The sequence below is a fragment of the Astatotilapia calliptera genome, chromosome 20 (assembly GCF_964374335.1).
Source record: "Astatotilapia calliptera chromosome 20, fAstCal68.1, whole genome shotgun sequence".
Taxonomy (NCBI): domain Eukaryota; kingdom Metazoa; phylum Chordata; class Actinopteri; order Cichliformes; family Cichlidae; genus Astatotilapia; species Astatotilapia calliptera.
Genome location: NC_137441.1, coordinates 37,610,740 through 37,630,514, shown reverse-complemented (window position 1 = coordinate 37,630,514; position 19,775 = coordinate 37,610,740). Strand labels below are relative to the sequence as shown.

The following is a 19,775-nucleotide window of genomic DNA, read 5'->3' as shown; positions in this document are numbered from 1 at the left end:
TTAAGCAGCATTACGCAAACTGCTCTTTTTAATTTCATTATATTTCTTCACATTTCCAGTAGAGAAGTGTCATTAGCAGCAACTATGTGCCCTATGTACACAAAGCAAGGTCAATGAAGATGGGTTTGTCACATTGAGCCAGGCATTTCCAGCACACATACACCCTCACTGAACCTAACAGGATTCACATCAAGCCCCTAGAAAACTTGTCAGTCGAGTGGTCAATGCAGAGAAAATGACTGGATGATTGGTAGGTTTGCAATCTAGTAAAATATTAATGTTTATCAACTAGTGATTGAAAGGTGCAACACAGATACTGTTCACTGTTTTGTGATGTTTTCTAGACTGATTGACTAGTTGGTTAAGTTTAAGTTGTGTGATTAATCACACTGAAACAAATTGCTGCAGCGTTCATGAAAGTGTGTCCAGTGTTTCTGGACCCAACTGAATTTATTGTGTCGCTGGCATGGAGTGAAATTTACAATGTTTGAGTGTCCAAATCACATCCAAATGTTTGTTTGTTTATTTGTTTTTCACATCGTTCCCTCTCTCTCTCCCCTGTCTTCTTCTGTCTCTCTCTCAGCCCAAGGGAAGAGCAGGAGGCAGAGTGTGCTGTTTTAGTGCCGGCGATGAGATGAGGAGGACAGTGACACGTGGAGCTTGTCTGTCAGACATACATCCACTGACCCTGCCGCCTACACACTGAAGGAGTGACACACACGCACCCTGCCACATAAATACATACTGACAGGAAAAAAAAGACACACACAGACACACACACACTGCAAAATGACAACAAACCCACACAAAACTAAGGCTGAAGATTTCATTCTTAAAAATAAAGACTCAGCTCGAACCCAAACATAAAAAAGAGAAAAAAAAATGTGTGTGATGCTGGAAGAAAAGTCGGAGAGTATATGAATCTCCTTGCTGCTGCTACTACTGCTGCCCAGTATGGGGCAGTGTTCAGGATGTGAGCTGGTTTTAAAACAGACCTTGCTGTTTGAGGACGAAGGAGTCTCGAATGGACTTGAATGAAAAGAAAGAGAAAGCTGGAACCCCGACTTTCTCTTCCATGGTTTTTTCTTTCAGACTATTGCTGTATATAAAGAGACTGAGCTGTAGAACTAGAAGCTTTTTCATGCCGCACCTCAGCCTGAATCCAAACTCTAAATATTGCACCTCAACTCTAAACCCTCGCCTGATCTCTCAGCCCTTTATTACATAACCCTTAAATGCAACCAGTCTCTGCTTTTCTGTCATTGTCCGTCTTTCTCTTTTCTCTTAAAAACACACTCACATGCTGATGCTCACTTGAAAGTGTGTAGATCTTTGGAGTTTACAGAGGTAGATTTTTGCACCTTATTGTTCATTAGCGGTCCGGGTGGCTGTCATTATGATACCTCATCAAGTACACACCAGTGATATTGAAATGAAGAAGACCCAAACAGATAAACCAAAAAAACAACAACAAAAAACAGTTTCACCACCCATGGACAGATATATTGCACAAATCATTACTGCAGTTAAAAACACTCAGCAATCCACATACTAGTAGTAGACATGAATTATATTTGTCACGTTCTTATATGCTGTAAAGAACACTACGCTACAAGATGCTCCTGTTTCTATACACGAGGAAGTTATCGTTGAAGGACAGAGAGGTAAAAGTGTACAAATCCTAACCTGCTTATTATTAGACACCTCCCTCCTCTTTTGCCTTGACTCAGAAGTTGTCCGGATTTGTTGTCTGATGTGCAGGTATTAATGTTGAGCTCTTCTACAAGATGTGATCAAAAAGTCCTGAGGACATGTCCATAAAAACCCAAAGAGGGCCAATCTCGCGTTGGACCGCTTTCAGCGCAGTGCAGAGGTGCACAGGAAGCTGTCTCACCGGAAGCCCAGTTCTGTTAGCCCCATACCTGTGCCTCCATGATTCATGCCGGATCTCCTTAAAGCGACGACCCTTCATCCATGGCGATTGTGCTGGTTAGCAAGACGTGATGGTACACTGGTATGCACTGCAGTTCAGATGGATTCCCCATCAGGCTCCTCAGGACGTTACAGTAGAACATTACAATAGGAAACTCCCAGTCTCACTCCTTCTCTGACATGCTGCCTTCAGAACACTCCTTGGTAAAAGCTGAAGACCCGGGTCTCATCATCAGGGTTGATCCTTTGCACAAAATCCGTGTCAGTTTGAAACAGAAGTTTATATTTTCTATTAGAAGTTTTTAGTCCATGGTGCAATCTCAGAGTGCACACTGTGTGGTCAGAACGAGACTTCAGTGGAGCGATCAAAAAACAAGAGCTGCGATGGAAGCTGATTGCACATGCCATGACCTGTATTGGTAGATTTTATTCTGGTAAGACGTTTGATTTTTATGCACAGGTTCTCAGAACATTTTGATCACACCTCGTATTTGCACCCAATTTTACCTCTTTAAATCATGAGTGGATCATCCAACATCCCCACTTTTTCCATCCCAACTCTATGTATTTTTTTAAGTTGTATATATGATCATATGTGTTACTTGTCAGAAGCAAAGATAATTCCAGGATGCTGTTCTCAGTCTTTACAGTAGGTGACTGGCTGGGGACGTGTTGCACATTCCTTGAGCTCAGGACTTATTCCTTGTGTTGTTTTGTGGATGCTGTGTTAGGTACAGATGGTCTTGTATGTTTCATCCCTGATAGAAGTGGCCTGAAACCCTTTGCAAAGCTGGCTTAAATTGTATGCAAGGTACAATTTATCAGCATCAACCTGTCGATTTCTGTCACTCGTTCTTTGTTTATTTGACCCAGATGTTGATGTTAAGAGACTAACTTACCCAAGTCTATTCTTGCCATCTCTCTAAGCATGTTTCTGTATTGAACACCAGTGGTTTTAATTGGTATATGAAATAGCTGCTGCTGAAGAAGGAATACCTCCTTTAAATTTTGCATGAGACATTATGACCTTATCGCGTGATCTCTACACCAAACACCACCTTACCATCTGGAGACCGTACACGAAGACAGAAGTGTGATGTGCAGGCAGCACTGGGACTAGATAGTTTGAATGACAAATCTGACTTATCCAATACGTGTATAATACAGCAGAAACTGTCATGTAGCGCGTCTAACTGGGCTGAGTATTTAACAGGACTTGAAGCGCTCAGACACACTGTTGTTTCATGCTGTTATTATTACAGGCTGCCATAAAACAACAACAACAACAAAAGAAAAATAGGACCAAAGTAAGTCCTCCAAGCACCAGGTGTTCAAGCACACAACTGTTTCACACACCCAAATCTGCTGACATGTTAACATGTACTGTATCTGTGAGATGGCCTGTGATTTTAGTTTGGATTTTCCTGTACCTCGGGCACTGACAGGGTCATTTCTGCATCTTTCTTAATTTTTTATAAAACTGATTCAGAAAATGATCACATGTCAGTAACTGTCAGAAGGACTACTTATTTTCCCAGAGTGTGACAGTATGTAGCATGTACATAGATGGTCCCCCACTCTGTATATACAAAAGTGTACAGGTTTGATACAGCTATTAACATTCTGGCTTTTTTTGGGGGGGGGGGGGGGGGGGGGCTTCCGTCATAGCAATATTTCTGTAATCAATAAAGCCATGGTACTAGGATGGGTATGATTGCATTTGTGTTTATTTAGGAAGGCGTGAGAGACTGTGAATGATCAAACTGTGACATAACTTATCACAGGTTTAGTTGTTTTCTGTTCTACATGCTGGATCCAAAAGGCTGAAATGAAGTATCATGTTGCAAAATGAGTACAAGACACTGATGATTTTGATTGATTTTATTTTATGTTTTTCAATCAATGAAAGCCATAAAGGTTATATAGAAGGACAGACCTTAAGAAGCAAAGAGGATGTGTATACCTAATAAAAAATTAAAAATCATGTAATTACTTTTTTCTTGTCTTAAATCTTTTGAATATACGTTACTATCAAGTGTTCTTTACTATTACTTTCACAGGGTTTTAGCAGTTTGCTGCAAAACATAAATTTCTAGTTTAGCTTTTGCCTGTATTTCTTCATTGTGAAAATTAAGGTCCACTTTGTTAGCTACACCTATTTAACTGTTAGTTAATGCAGCTATCTAATCAGCCAATCACATAGCGGCGGCTCAATGCAATTATTCATGTAGACATGATCAAGACGACCTGTTGAAGCTAAACCGAGCATGAGAATGGGGGAAGAATGATTTAAGTGACTCTGATTGTAGCATGAAGCACCAGATGGGCTGGTCAGAGTAATTCACAAGCTGCTGATATTTGTGTACATAACCATCTCTAGGGTCGACAGAGAGTGGTCCAAAAAAAGAGAGTGAGCAGCAGTTCTCTGGGAGAAAATACCTTGTTGATTCCAGATGTAGGAGGAGAATGGACAGGTCGCTTCAAACTGGCAACAGTAACCTAAATAACTGATTGTTCTGCCAGCTAAGAACAAGCAACAGTAACTCAGATACCAAGGCATGCTGAAGAGCGTCTCTGAATGCACAAAACACATTGAACGTTGAAGCAGATTGGCTACAGCAGCGGGAAACCACACCAGGTGCTACAGTTTGCACATGTTCATCAAAATTGACTGGAAAGACTTTGTCTGGTTTGATGTGTCTTGATTTCGTCTGCAGCATTCAGGTGTCAGGGCCAGAAACAACATGTAAACCTTGATTCATCCTGCCTTGTATCAACAGCTGATGTGCATAGTGGCAGTGTAACTTGGGGTCTGAGTGTATTCATCTTCTGATTACTGCTCACACCATGTCACAAAGCTCAGATCATATCAAACTGGTTTCTTGATCATGACAAGTTGACTGTACTCAGATGGTTTCAATCTAACAGAGAAACTTTAAGATGAGGTCTGATGGGAAATTCGCATTATGGATGTACAGCTGTCAAATCTGCATTAACTGTGTGATATTATCACGTCAATATGGACCAAAATCTCTGAGAAATGTTTCCTCTATGTTGAATCTATGCCACAAAAAAATCAAACCACATCTGAAAGCAAAAGAGGCGTACCCAAAAAGTGTGCCAGTGTTTCAGCCAGGAGAGATAATTCAGGTCCTGACTGACAGACTGAGGTAAACAGAGGCTATTTTGCTCACATATGTGAGGTTTTATCTTTTTATCTTTTAAATAATGTCTGTAAACAAACTGTGAGTTGTGCAATCTCTATTCTTGATTAATGTAACTGTATTTTTATTCTTTAAAAGAGATAAAAAGCAATGACAGCATCTACAATATCAATGACAGAGGACAAGAAAGATGTTGTGCTGTTGTCTGAATACATTAAAGGTTATGACAACAGGAAAGAAGCCTGCCTGAACAGGGAAATCTTTTTTTTATTATTATTATTACTGCTGCTTTTATTACTGTTATTTTTTATGCCTTAATACATAAGATTTGTGCAACCTTCTTGCCCATTGCATAATTTTTACTCTCTGATATTTTGTTTACATTTGTGAAAACCATCTTGCACTACATTGCAGAGGTTGATAATGAGAACAGTGAGACTATAATAATTTCTACACATTTCTATTCCAAAGATTTTTTAGGCACAATTTTCTTGGGGGTCTTGATGAAAAACGGAACTGTGGTCTCGTTCTCAGATGTTTGCGGCTCAGAGGACCAGGGGTCCCATCCACACAGAACCGCAGCAACAGTGTAGCCTCGAAACTGGAAACACACGATCATGGTTGGTCATGAACATACAGCATGAGCCTGAATTCCTCTTTTTCTTTGTTTGTATGTGTGAATTTAAGTGTACTTCAAACCAGCTTACCTGTCTGTTCATGAAAATGTATATGATGGGGTTGTAGACAGTGCTGCTTTTTGCAAAGTACACAGGAATGGTAGCGATGACAGGGTCAACATATAGACTGGAGTCTATCATGACAGCAAGTGCAAGCGCAGCATATGGCAGCCAGGTGACTAGGAAGGCCAGCACCATCACTACTATCATGCGTGCCACCTGCACCTCTACATGACTTGTGCTTCCTGTTTCAGATACCTGCAGCTTGGTTACCTAGGAAAAAAATTCAAGCGCAGAGGACTCCTTTATGTTTTCAGTACAATCAACAAAAATATATGGTGTGCGCAGCCTTTGTTGCTCACCTGGCGGAGAGTCCATAAAAGCCGCGAGTAAGAAACCATGACGACAGAAAAGGGCAAGGCAAAGCAAAGGAAGAAGAATATTATCATGTAGGACATGTCCCCAACATCACGGCTATGCCATTTAGGAGCACAGGAGGTTTTGACGCCCTCCAACTCAAAAGTTCCCCACCCGAACAGAGGTGGAGTGCTCCACACAAATGACCACACCCAGGACAGTACCACTCCAGCAACTGCATGCCTAAGGACAACAGAGATGGTGTCTGACATGCTTGGTACAGCAAGGAACATTCCCAAGTGAGATCTTGATGGTCACTGCTGTACCTGGTCTGGAAGAGGACCGCACCCATGGGATAACACACCACTACGTAGCGTTCAACAGAAATGACTGCTACTGTGCACAGACTTGCTATACCTGCAAGAAAAGACAGAATAATTTATGACTTTTGCTTTCTAAGTGTTGCATTTGTGCGCACTATTGAGACACCTGTCCTATACCTGAGTGCTACATTTCAAGGAAGAAATGCTAATCTTAATTCAATGACAATAACTATAGTTTTAAATTTTAGTTTCCACATTAGATTTTACATAAATACATGAAATACAGTACATAATGTAACTAAAAACAAAAGCTTCCCTTCAAAATATCTTAAATAATTCATTTTAAGTAACTATTTTTAAGCTCAAAAAGTTCAAAAGCAGTCATGAGAAAATGAAAGTTTCCACAGACTGTGTGCATTTGAAATACTAAGCAAGGTCTGGACTTTGACCAGGTCACTACAGCACCTCGACTCGTTTCTTTTTCAGCCATTCTGTTGTAGATTTGCTGCTGTGCTTGGACACATTTATCTGTGGCATGACCACATTGTGGCCAAGCTTTAGCTGTCAGACTGACATTTGTCTCAACAATGCTTTGGTATACAGCTGCAAAACAAATACAAATCATCACCTCTTCACCACTGTGATTAACAGCTGGTATGAAGTGTTTGTGCCAATATGCTATATTTGGTTTTCACCACTGTGCAATATATATGCAGACATGTCAAATATAGTCTTATCTGTCCAAAGGACACTGTTCCAGAAGTCTTGTGTTTTTGTGATTGTTTATTCAGATGCAGTTTTGCAAATCTTACATAAAATAACAAAATTCCCTTCAGGTGGTTTTACTTGAGGTACTTTTACTTGTACTAGAATACATTAAGGTATTTCTTCTTTTGTTTATGTGAGGAAAAAGAAAAAGTAGACTCACCGAAAAAGGAAACAGCAAAGGCTTCTAACACACAGCCCACACGTCCCAGGTTGAAGTATCCCATGGCGCTGGTTACTGTGGTGGGCAGGCCTCCAAACACAGCACAGCCCAGGTCACAAACAGCTAGGTTAACCAGGGCATAGCTGAGTGGCTGCCTCAGCTGTCTGTGCTTCACCGTCACCACAATCACCACGACATTGAGGATGATCCCTGCCGCAGAGAACACACCCATGATAACGGCCAGAATTGTGTAACCAGTCCGGGACAAGAGCTCCGTGTTGGCTGAGCTGTTAGATGATGAAGAGTTTCTGTGGAAGGCAGCACTCTCCATTTTGCTCTGTGAAGATCAGGAGAAGAATCTGGTCACAGTGTGAAAAACCTCAGTGATGCCTGGTAAGAAACAACAAACAAAAAAGTGTCAGATCCAACACATCTAACTCTAAAATGGCCACATTGTCAGCAAGGCAAAGAAAGAGCAGGTTCAGGTATGTGTTTAGTATTTTTTTAATCATTTGGTAAATAATGTAGCAATCAGAACAACTACAAAACTGTTCAACAGATACTGCGTGCTTGATATTCTGAGAGGGAAGCGAGGCCCTCTAAATAAGCCCAGTAAGAGGAGAGGAGGCCGCAGATGATTTGCAATTCTCAGAAAACAAAATCCGCCGAGCCGGATTGTGGAGAGAATAAGTCTGTCTGATAGCCTCTAAGACTGCACTTTCCATGATTGGTCAATTTGCAGCTGCTAATAATGATGCAAAACGTTCATACAGGATCGACCGATATGTCTACAGAATTCCCGCTGGTTTGTCACACATTTTGGAGCCAATAATGGAATAAACTGGTAGTTTATGGATACCTATCCCTACCTTTTTATGTTCTCTTGTTAAAAACTAATGAGATGTTAGCCTGATTGAGTTACTTAATGACACAAAGAGTGGCTTATTTGAGAATGAGCTCAGTGTCAGTGTCTCTGTTTATAATCATCCTTAATACCTACACAACTCTGAATGAATCCATAAAGCTAAAAAAGAAAAGGTGCAATAAAAGAAAAAAAATGACATTGTGATTTGTTGAATGAAATTCACCTTGAAGATACATTTTCTGCCCAACAGATCTATGGATCCATTTAGAAAAAAGCTCTTTACTAATCACTAATATATTGCTCCCCAAAACTACAGGGAGTGCAGAATTATTAGGCAAGTTGTATTTTTGAGGAATAATTTTATTATTGAACAACAACCATGTTCTCAATGAACCCAAAAAACTCATTAATATCAAAGCTGAATGTTTTTGGAAGTAGTTTTTAGTTAGTTTTTAGTTTGAGCTATTTTAGGGGGATATCTGTGTGTGCAGGTGACTATTACTGTGCATAATTATTAGGCAACTTAACAAAAAACAAATATATACCCATTTCAATTATTTATTTTTACCAGTGAAACCAATATAACATCTCCACATTCACAAATATACATTTCTGACATTCAAAAACAAAACAAAAACAAATCAGCGACCAATATAGCCACCTTTCTTTGCAAGGACACTCAAAAGCCTGCCATCCATGGATTCTGTCAGTGTTTTGATCTGTTCACCATCAACATTGCGTGCAGCAGCAACCACAGCCTCCCAGACACTGTTCAGAGAGGTGTACTGTTTTCCCTCCTTGTAAATCTCACATTTGATGATGGACCACAGGTTCTCAATGGGGTTCAGATCAGGTGAACAAGGAGGCCATGTCATTAGTTTTTCTTCTTTTATACCCTTTCTTGCAGCCACGCTGTGGAGTACTTGGACGCGTGTGATGGAGCATTGTCCTGCATGAAAATCATGTTTTTCTTGAAGGATGCAGACTTCTTCCTGTACCACTGCTTGAAGAAGGTGTCTTCCAGAAACTGGCAGTAGGACTGGGAGTTGAGCTTGACTCCATCCTCAACCCGAAAAGGCCCCACAAGCTCATCTTTGATGATACCAGCCCAAACCAGTACTCCACCTCCACCTTGCTGGCATCGGACTGGAGCTCTCTGCCCTTTACCAATCCAGCCACGGGCCCATCCATCTGGCCCATCAAGACTCACTCTCATTTCATCAGTCCATAAAACCTTAGAAAAACCAGTCTTGAGATATTTCTTGGCCCAGTCTTGACGTTTCAGCTTGTGTGTCTTGTTCAGTGGTGGTCGTCTTTCAGCCTTTCTTACCTCGGCCATGTCTCTGAGTATTGCACACCTTGTGCTTTTGGGCACTCCAGTGATGTTGCAGCTCTGAAATATGGCCAAACTGGTGGCAAGTGGCATCTTGGCAGCTGCACGCTTGACTTTTCTCAGTTCATGGGCAGTTATTTTGCGCCTTGGTTTTTCCACACGCTTCTTGCGACCCTGTTGACTATTTTGAATGAAACGCTTGATTGTTCGATGATCATGCTTCAGAAGCTTTGCAATTTTGAGACTGCTGCATCCCTCTGCAAGATATCTCACTATTTTTGACTTTTCTGAGCCTGTCAAGTCCTTCTTTTGACCCATTTTGCCAAAGGAAAGGAAGTTGCCTAATAATTATGCACACCTGATATAGGGTGTTGATGTCATTAGACCACACCCCTTCTCATTACAGAGATGCACATCACCTAATATGCTTAATTGGTAGTAGGCTTTCGAGCCTATACAGCTTGGAGTAAGACAACATGCATGAAGAGGATGATGTGGACAAAATACTCATTTGCCTAATAATTCTGCACTCCCTATATATGTGATTACATTTGCAATTTCTTGGCATGGTGAAAAACCTCAATGAATAATTCATCCTTTTTAAGAGTTAAGACACTAACTAACATTGGCTGTAACCTCATCAAAAGACAGTTTCCTGCACTGATCTGTTAAAGGCCATCAATAAGAACTTTTGGGTTATTGACCTTTTGCCATAAATGAATACTTCTGTACTGTTAATGCAAAGAGATCTCAACATGTAATTCTCCAACCAATACCAATTCATTATTTCCATTGTCTGAGACCGAACTCTATCCTCCAAGAAGATAATGCTCGGCCTCACAGAATGAGGTTTATCAGAGACTATCTTCAGAGTTCAAGAGTGGGCATGATAGAATAGTGTGCCTGCAGTCCTGACATCAACCCCATTGAACACTTCTGGTGTCAACTTGGGTGTGCTGTTCGTGCCAGAGTCACCAACACTGACACATTGGCTGACTTGCAACAAATGCTGCTTAAAGAATGGGATACCATCCCACAGCAGTACGTGACCAAGCTGGTGACCAGCATGAGGAGGAGGTATGGTTCTCAGATGGTTCTTCCACATGCTACCAAATGAATAAACCATTAAATTGCTAATATGCCTCTTCAGACTTCAAAAATTCAATCCCATAAACTGCACCAAACAAGATTCAATAGCAGAATACTTTCTTTGGCATTGGGAGAGAAGATTTTGCAAGTTTTTCATGGGCACAGCCCACATAGTCAACTCTGCTGCTCAGCCCACAAATGCATTTTCCTTAAAAATTTAGCACCACTAAGGGGGAAATAAACAGGGTTTCCAACCATATACGATTTATTGCCAAAAAGTGTGTAATCGACCAATCACACCCAGATGATTGTGCAGAGAAATTAATTCCCCCTCCGCATCGCTAGAGGGGGCTAAAGCGCAGCTGTGGCTCTGCTTTTTTTTACCCGGGTCACCGGCAGTGAACAGCACAGCAAACATGGCTACCTCCGTGAGGAAAGCAGCTCACGATATCGAAGCGCGAAAACGGACCGAAGACGTGATTCTGTCGGAGGGGATCGACTTCGGCTCCTTGCTGCTGTCTCAGCCCGTGTTGGACGGACTGTCCGCCGCGGGATTTCAGAAGCCGTCTCCGATCCAGCTCAAGGCGATCCCGCTCGGCCGCTGCGGACTCGGTGGGTGCAAAACAAAACTGCGGGAGGGTCCACATGTGTGTGTGCTGGGGGCAGGAATATTAAAGTTTTCAGTGTATAAAACTTATAATTGATTTTTATAAGAAGAGCAACAAAATACCTTATGTATGCACGCGAAATAAAACCACTAACTTACATTAGTGCATTTACATACATCAGGGATCAGAATCTGTCTGTTAACCATCAGTTATAATTTGCATGTCTGCTCAGATACATGACTGGCACTATAGTTAAGATTTTTTTTATTATTATTATTTTTTTTTTTTACAGCTTTTTAAAGTATTTTAATTTTTTGTTGCAAAGCATACTGGTCGTAAATATTTAGACGCACATGATTAATGTGATGTGACATATTATGCCTCATAAATCCATCCATCCATTATCGTCCGCTTATCCAATGCATCTCCTCATAAATATGAAATGAAAAAATACTGTTATCACTATTATTACTGCAATCAAAAAACACACTTATGGGCAAATTTATGCAGATTATTAATCTAGGACATAAAACTTGGCTGTGGGTAATCAGGTAGCGCATCTACTAACTGGGAGGTTGGCGGTTCGATTCCCAGCTCTTCTAGGCTTATTAAAAGAACGTAATGTAAAAAGGTTATTACATTTGATATCATGGCAGTAGAGACAAACCATCGTGTATCTGATCTAAAAATCTGTTTGTACAATAGCTGGGTGTGTTAGAGTTAGGTTCGTTAGTATTTGGACACTGATGCTTTTTTTGTGAATTTTAAATCAAATTGTCAAAATGTATTTGAAGGGAAAACGTTCAGCTTTAATTCAGAGGTTTGACAAAAGGATGAGCAGTAAGACCCCAGACCCTAAACAGCTGGTTTAGGAAGAATTCCCACTTTCTTTGCCCTCTGAAACTCTCAGGTTGCTTCTGCTGTATGCTCTGAGTCATTTTCCGTTTGCATTGTGATGCAGTGCTCCATCAGTTTTGCAGCACTTGGAGGAATCTGAATTCCCCTTTACACTTCAAGGTACATCCTGCTCCTGCTACCAGCATGCACATCGTCAGTAAACACTCGAGGTCCAGATTCACAGGCAGCCATGCATCCCTGCGATTTCACAGTCGTAGTTTGTAACATTAACTCCGCCCTCTTTGACAGATGGTGCCTCTGATTCTCGAACACTTAACGCAATACTTCTGTTGAACCCCTTGAAATAAGTTGAAAGTCACATCTTCATCAAATCAAATCACTTTTATTGTCACATCACATGTGCAGGTACACTGGTACAGCACATGTGAGTGAAATTCTTGTGTGCGAGCTTCACAAGCAACAGAGTTGTGCAAATACAATAATGTAAACAAGCAAAATACAAGAATGGCTAAATCTGAAACTAATAAATATATGTACAATATATAATAGTATATGCATTTCTGGATGTGTATACTAAATATTTTTCTACGTGTGTGTGTGTGTACACATATTTTACAAATTAAATAGAGTAAACAATAAATAAAATATATAAAATAAAATATACAGAGTTGAATATGTGCAAAACAGTGGCGTTACTGTACAGTATGGAGTGCATAATGTTAAAGTTCCAGTAGTGAAGCTGAGGTGTCTATGACGTGTTCAGCAGTCTGATGGCCTGATGGAAAAAGCTGTCTCTCAGTCTGCTGGTACGGGACCGGATGCTGCAGAACCTCCTTCCTGATGGAAGTAGTCTGAACAGTTTATGACTGGGGTGACTACTGGGGTGGACATGAAATCCACTGTGAGGTGTACACAGGGAAAAAGAACTTTGTGTAACTGTCCGAATATTTATCGACTAACTGCAGAGGTCTGCTATATTATTAGTTTAGAAAAGGGTTTAATATGGCCCCGCAACTTCAGCTGTACTCCAAAAATTGTTTTTACTCTGAATAATTCAATCATGTATTACATTTTAATGTAGTTCCTTATAAAAATTCTTCATACAATATCAAATTACACATTTTCAGCTTCTATCTGTTTCAATAATATGTATTTCATCTGTGTAATATTCTGGATATTCATAACTGAGCTATATATTAGAGAGTTTCTTCTATTTTGTGAACTTTTAGTTCGGTCTGTTACCGTTGTTATTGTCTTGGAGCAACTGTAACCACATAATTCTTTAGGGAATAATAAAGGATTCTGATTATGATATCTGATGAGTCCAAATCTAGTTGAATTACGAAACAGTAGAGCAGCTTAGCTTGGGTTAAAAATGCTCATCGGATGGACTCCTTTTTAATCCTCATAGCTTTCATGGTATTGGAAATGGTGGCAAAACATTATTACTATTTTTAGGAATATTGCTTTTGTTTTGTTCAATAATCACAGAAATTTATTGTTAGAAAAATCAAGTTTCCATCTACTGTAGCTGTACTACACTCAGACTGTACACTGACTTTTGTTGTGAACTTGCCTCAAAGCCGTGGTCAAATGTGAACAAATCTTTTAGTTCTAAAGGATATTTAAAAGTATTTTATTTTGAAAAGCTCGAAACAACTACATTAGTTGAAAAGTGGTCATTTTTTTAAATCATTTGCAGAGAAAACAGTTTAAGTATTTTAGTCCTTCTTTTGACTATCATAGATACCACAACTGTTCATCATGGTGCTAAATCACTCTTGGGGATCAAAAGCGTTTATTGCTTTTAAACATTTTACAGCCTTTACGAGGTACAAATTCAGAATAGTTGCTTTCCACTTGGAGGTTGCCCGTGTGTTGAAAAAGCTCTCGGCTGCAGCGGTGATGCAGAATGTGCTTAACTCATTCACTGCCATTGACGTCTATAGCCGTCAACTGCAGTGAATGAGTCAATGGGTTTAACTCATTCACTGCCAATGGCTGGCAGTGAATGAGTTAATTTCATTGTACTTGAGGTAAACACTTGTTAATTTAAACCATGGTGGGAGACAATTGATTTGATGCTGAGGATTAGGCAGCAGTACTTCACCCAGTCATGGTAATTAACTGCTGATGCCAAAACTGTCATTTGCCAGCCCTGTTGTGCATCGCTCACTGAGTCTCTTCTTTTAGATTTGATTGTGCAGGCGAAGTCTGGGACAGGAAAGACATGCGTGTTCTGCACCATCGCCCTGGACTCTCTGGTCCTGGAGAATCCTTCAACCCAGGTCAGTGTAATATTTGATTATGAGGATATGACCTACGTTTGCTCTCGGACGGTTAAAGTAAAACATCATCAGAAGAGGGAAAGGGGAAGTTTTATTATTTAATCATTTCATGACCAGCAGATGGCCTTCTGCTGAATTTAAGCTGCTTAGTGTCAAATGCATGAATGAAAGGGAAGAATGATTGATAAAGACGAGGTACACCTGGTCTTGTAGAACAAATGTAATCTTATTAGCTCTGGGGTCTTACTGTTCATCCTTAATCTTCTCCCAATCGAGTATAAGCCTTTTTGTTTTTTTCATTTTGGACACTTTTCCCTCCTCCAGGTTCTCGTGCTGGCTCCGACACGTGAGATAGCAGTGCAGATCCACTCGGTGGTCATGGCCATAGGCTGTGCCATGGAGGGCCTGGAGTGCCATGTTTTCATTGGCGGCAGGCCTGTGAGTCAGGACAAAACCCACCTGAAGAAGTGTCATGTAGCCGTGGGCTCACCTGGTAGGAACCCGGGATAGTAGTCGGCAGTGCCACGTCACGTAATTGCCACGCCGCTGTTGTTTTTGTTCGGTAACAGTGTTCCGGTTGTGTGCTCAGGTCGCATCAAGCAGCTTATCGAGTTGGGCATGTTGTCAACGGCCAGCATCAGACTGTTTGTTCTGGACGAGGCAGACAAGCTGCTGGAGGAGGGCAGCTTCCAGGAACAGATAAAGTATGAGGATACAATTTCTGTGATTATACTCCTATTAAATGAGCAGCAGGCCGCTGTAGCGAGCAAGCAGTACATTTAGACTGAAGCCGTTTATATATCGTGTCGTAACCACATTTACAAACCAACATAACCTAAAGTTCACCCATCATCCTGGTCCTCTTTAGCTGGATCTTCTCCTCGCTGCCTGTGAACAAACAGATGCTCGCACTCTCCGCCACCTACCCAGAATCCCTTGCTCAGCACCTCACCCGCTACATGAGAGAGCCCACCTTTGTACGGCTAAATCCAAGTGATATGGGCCTGAAAGGTAAGACCCACTTTAATAAATGGAAAAGATAAAGATTCCTGAGTTTTGGCCTCTCTTGACATTTTCTAATGTATTTAAATTGCTGTCATAGCAACAGAGACTCTGCATAATAAGACTGCATGGATAACCAAGTCTGCAAACTGACATGTTTGATGGGATTATTTCCTGACAGAAGATTCTTGGGGAATGAGATATGATTGACAGTAATAAGGCTAAGTTAAAAACACTCTTCTCTTCCACAGGATCCTATTTTAAGCTCTGTGCTTATTTTGAGTGAATGTCAGAAAATGGATTTATCTGTAGCTCAGAACTCGAGCCTTTTAATTCACACACATCACTGACAGAGCACGTCCTGCTCGAAGGACCAAAGTTGTTAGGTCAGGTTGAATTAATGACAGCATGTATGTCGTCCTTGTGTCGCCCCCTGTCAGGTCTGAAGCAGTATTACAAGCTGGTTCAGTCCCATCCGTTACCTCACAAGGTTTTTGAGGAGAAGGTGCAGCACTTGCTAGAGCTGTTTAGTAAAATCCCCTTCAACCAAGCGCTGGTGTTTTCAAACCTACACACACGGTATGTGATTGCATTTAATGCCAAGAAAAAGTATATTTTTTATACTTGTTTTATATAGAATGCATTAGATCTGAGGATTAATTATTTTTAAAAAAGCTTTCTCAAATGCTAATGTGATGAGTTGCTACCACAGGGCTCAGCACCTGGCAGACATCCTGTCCTCCAAAGGTCTGCCTGCTGTTTGCATCTCTGGTAAGACTGCTTTATGTAATGTAATGTAAAAATGGTAATACTGTGAAAAATCAGGTAATTGATTTGAGGCATTTCTATACTGGTATACCAGCTGCTTTTGAATTTTAGACATTGGAATTCATTCATTTCTTGACTTTATTTCTTTGGCCAGGTGGTTTATGATTTGCAGTGTTGCCTGGCAACGTTTCAGTGCACATATTTAAAATGACCTTCATACAGTGTTGTGAATGTGTGTATTTTTAATGCTTCCGTGCCAGCGACTTTCAGTTGACGTTATCAGATTTAATGAGGTGTCGTGTCTGGCCTCTGCAGGTGGTCTGAGTCAGGACCAGAGACTGGAGGCAATGTCAAAACTGAAGCAGTACCAGTGCAGGGTGCTCATCTCCACTGACCTGGTGAGATGCAGAAACCTTCCATCTTTCCACACATCTACATGAATTTTTCGAAATCATTTTTCTGTTAGCCTAATAACTTTGAGTAATCTTTGTGTTTCACAATTTCAGACTTCAAGAGGTATAGATGCAGAGAAGGTCAACTTGGTGATAAACCTGGATGTGCCGCAGGATTGGGAAACTTACATGCACAGAATTGGACGAGCTGGACGTTTTGGTTAGTGTGCAGCGCTGCTTTAGAGGCAGCGAGAGCAAGCATTGTTTGACATTCAGCATTTTCACCTTGTCACATCACCAAGTCAGGCAGCACAGGTGGCTAATGGCACCGCAGCAGGAAAATATGTTTGAAGAGAAATTGCATCATTTTTTTTATTTTTTTGTAGAATTGATTCTCCCTCCATCTCACATTTTGGAAGAAACACTATTCTTTAGATGTGCAATTAGCTTGATGCGAAACACAGACTAGAATAGCTCCGGGAAAAATATTACTTAGAGTTTACAAATTGATGAAAAGGTTAGTTATGCTGCTTTCAATTTGAGTGGCCATTCACCGGCACATTGTCAACATTGTCCTAAAATAAAATAAAAAAATGTTGCAAAGCTTTTTCTTCTGGTGGCATATGTCTTTGACCTAGACTGATGTTTTTTTATAAATAATTTAGCAAATTCTTTTCTCTCTGAATCAATAGCATTTTTGACCCAACCACCAAAGGCAGAACGTTCCCAGTCATTTGCATTTAATTGCATTTAACTTTTTTTTCCCAGAATTGAGGTTATTCAATCTTAGCTTCTGTACGCTCTCTAAGTGCACGTGTGTTTGTGTGCAGCTGCCATCCCATTATACGCGACTCTTGCATTCATCTTTATCCCTTCCTGTTATTTAAGTGGGTCCTCATCCAGATTACATTTTGCTTGTAGGCACTCAGGGACTGGCTGTGACCTACTGTTGCCATGGCGAGGAGGAGAACAAGATGATGGCCATCGCTCAGAAGTGTGGCCTTAGTTTGTCTGCGCTGCCATGTGAGTCCCTGTTCACGTCTCTGTGGGGCTTTTACATGCAGCACGCACAACTTTTCTCTTCATGTCTACTTTTGATTCAATATTAATCGGTAAAAGTCATTCCGGTCTCATCTGTCTGCTGTCATTTTAGCCACGATAGAGCCCAGGTTGATGGATGAGCCGTGCGACTGGGATGTCTGCACTGAAGCGTCCACTCCAGACCCGGTATCCCGGCTGTTTCCCAGAGCAGAGAAGAAAAGACGTGCAAAGCCTGACGTCTCTGTGTCTGATTGCATTGAGGATCGAGCTGTGGAGCCCGGCAGTCAAAGAAAGCCAGAGAAGAAGCATCCAACGCCCAGGCGAGAGGCAGTCTGTGAAGAGGATGCTAGAAAGATATCTTCCACAGAGGATACTCTGCCTGCTCAGGTGACACAGACTCGAAAAGAGCTCCAAGACAGTCTGCCGAAGATCCCTCCTCTCAGCTCGTTTAAGCACTGCAGGTCAAAGTTTGTGACCTTTGAGGAGGCCGAGCGGGACTTCCAGGACTTCATCACTACAGGTCCGGGGAGATCGGTGGAGATCATCAGAGAGTTCAGAGGCAGAGAGGATGGTGAACCCAGCGATCAGAATGGGCATAAGGAGTATCTTACACTTGATGATGATGGAGCGCAAATGTTTACACAAAATGTCGAACGGCTTAAATCTAACTTTTCACCTCCAAGGTCCATCTCTGGTTCTTCCAGTTCTGAATCTGACATGGAAGATGATGCGACACTGGAAAGTTCAAATGAGACCACAGGAGCTGAGAACAGAGCTGTCACTAAGCCTCAGATTGCAATGACACATCCACCTTCTCCACCCACACAACAAGCAAGCCCCACCAAACCCAAGGCTTATACTCCTCCTCCACTCAGAAACTCTGACCAGACACTGTGTGCAACACGTGGGAGAGCTGTGCCTCCTCCCGATAGCCGGGAATCTGCATTGAGCATTAAATCAGGCAGGCGAACCAATCAGACAGCTCCGGCCCCAGCACGCCGAGAAGAATCAAAAAAGATGAAAAAAGAGACTGAAAAACAGAAAGAAAAGATGGAAAGGGACCGGAAGAGGGAGAAGAAGGAAGACGGAGATTGCACTGACAAAGAGGACGAGTGGTGTGCTGAAACGTACTGGAGAGCCTGCTACAGCGCCTGGAATGATTACTACGCCTCCGTGTCCCCGTTTCAAGAGCAAGGCTACCAAAGCTACTATAATGTAGCCTACAACTGGATGGCAGCTTATCGTATGAACGCCGTCTACATGGAAGAACTGATGAGAAAATGAGTTGTGGATACCGTGACCAGGCTTTTTTTTTTTTTTTAAATCATCCTGTTTTCCAAACATAAAGTGTCTTTACTACGCCACTTGATTCATATTTGCACTTTGGCTAGTATACGTTTTTTTTCCCCCATAACATGTTGGTGTCATAAATACTTTTCTAATAAATTACACACGTTTTGTTTTTTCCCAGTCAAGTTGTGATGTAAAAAGTAAATTTCAAGTGCAGTACTGTGTTGGCCTCTGTGCGTCTCTCCTGACGGTATGCCCTCTTAGACTCACTGCAGTATTCTGCTCTAAAATGGATTTGAAGAGGATTACCTGATAGTTCTTGACTACATTAAAAACCATTTCAAAGATGATCTTTAGTCCCTGGAGTAAAAGCATGTTAGACCCACCCAGGTCCCAATCATCTGCATTTAACTGTAATCATCTTAATCTAGCATGTGTGTTCTTCATATTGGAAGGTGATTTAATCTTCCAAACGCTGTCGGAGTGAGTAAGTGTGCATGTGCAGCTGCTTTATTCTGTTTAAACGGGTCCTCATGAAGATTACATTTTGTTTGTCGGCACCAGTGCTGGCTGTAATTCTTGAGCCATCCCTCATTTCTTTACATCTTGCTAGAAAAACTGGAAATATGTGCAGTGGTGGATAGAAATATAAATGCAAATGCAGCATGTAAGGCATAAAACATATTTTGTACAATTCTGTGAAGCTGGAAAGTTAATATTTGGTGTGACCACCTTTAATTTTCAACACAGAATGAACTCTCTTAAGCAAGCCTTCTTGTAATTTCTTTGAGTACTCTTCAGGAAAAGTTCTCCAGGCTTCTTGAAGGACATTCAAAACTCTTCTTTGGTTGCTGGCTGTC

At 41.2% G+C, this 19,775-nt stretch overlaps 3 protein-coding genes across 11 annotated transcripts in view; 2 read left to right on the top strand and 1 right to left on the bottom strand.

The window, feature by feature from the left end:
• Window positions 1–3,916, top strand: part of LOC113013466 (cyclin-dependent kinase 17-like) — a 52,431-nt gene extending 48,515 nt beyond the window's left edge. For all 8 annotated transcript variants that reach the window (XM_026154383.2, XM_026154388.2, XM_026154385.2 and 5 more), the window contains one exon: window positions 584–3,916. Coding sequence is in view for 3 of the 8 variants with exons in the window: in XM_026154388.2 (XP_026010173.1) it covers window positions 584–621 (38 nt within the window). In the remaining 5 variants the exon portion in view is untranslated. The remainder of the gene's footprint in view (window positions 1–583) is intronic.
• parapinopsina (parapinopsin a) lies at window positions 3,580–8,424 on the bottom strand. 2 transcript variants are annotated; one of them, XM_026154392.2, is made up of 5 exons: window positions 7,382–8,424; window positions 6,457–6,547; window positions 6,136–6,373; window positions 5,804–6,046; window positions 3,580–5,697 (listed from the first exon to the last, which is right to left on the bottom strand). In XM_026154392.2, exons 1-5 carry the CDS (start codon window positions 7,710–7,712, stop codon window positions 5,557–5,559), a joined length of 1,044 nt encoding a protein of 347 aa, XP_026010177.1. In that variant the 5' UTR covers window positions 7,713–8,424; the 3' UTR covers window positions 3,580–5,556. The 2 variants fall into 2 exon arrangements, with proteins under 2 accessions (XP_026010177.1, XP_080151481.1); XM_080295355.1 differs by having other exon boundaries at window positions 3,580–6,046.
• Window positions 8,425–11,047: 2,623 nt separating this feature from the next.
• ddx20 (DEAD (Asp-Glu-Ala-Asp) box polypeptide 20) lies at window positions 11,048–19,265 on the top strand. Its single transcript, XM_026154699.2, has 11 exons — window positions 11,048–11,280; window positions 14,328–14,422; window positions 14,747–14,915; window positions 15,012–15,126; window positions 15,291–15,433; window positions 15,865–16,003; window positions 16,137–16,195; window positions 16,508–16,590; window positions 16,699–16,804; window positions 17,506–17,607; window positions 17,738–19,265. Exons 1-11 carry the CDS (start codon window positions 11,085–11,087, stop codon window positions 18,907–18,909), a joined length of 2,379 nt encoding a protein of 792 aa, XP_026010484.1. The 5' UTR covers window positions 11,048–11,084; the 3' UTR covers window positions 18,910–19,265.
• The last annotated feature ends 510 nt before the right edge of the window (window positions 19,266–19,775 follow it).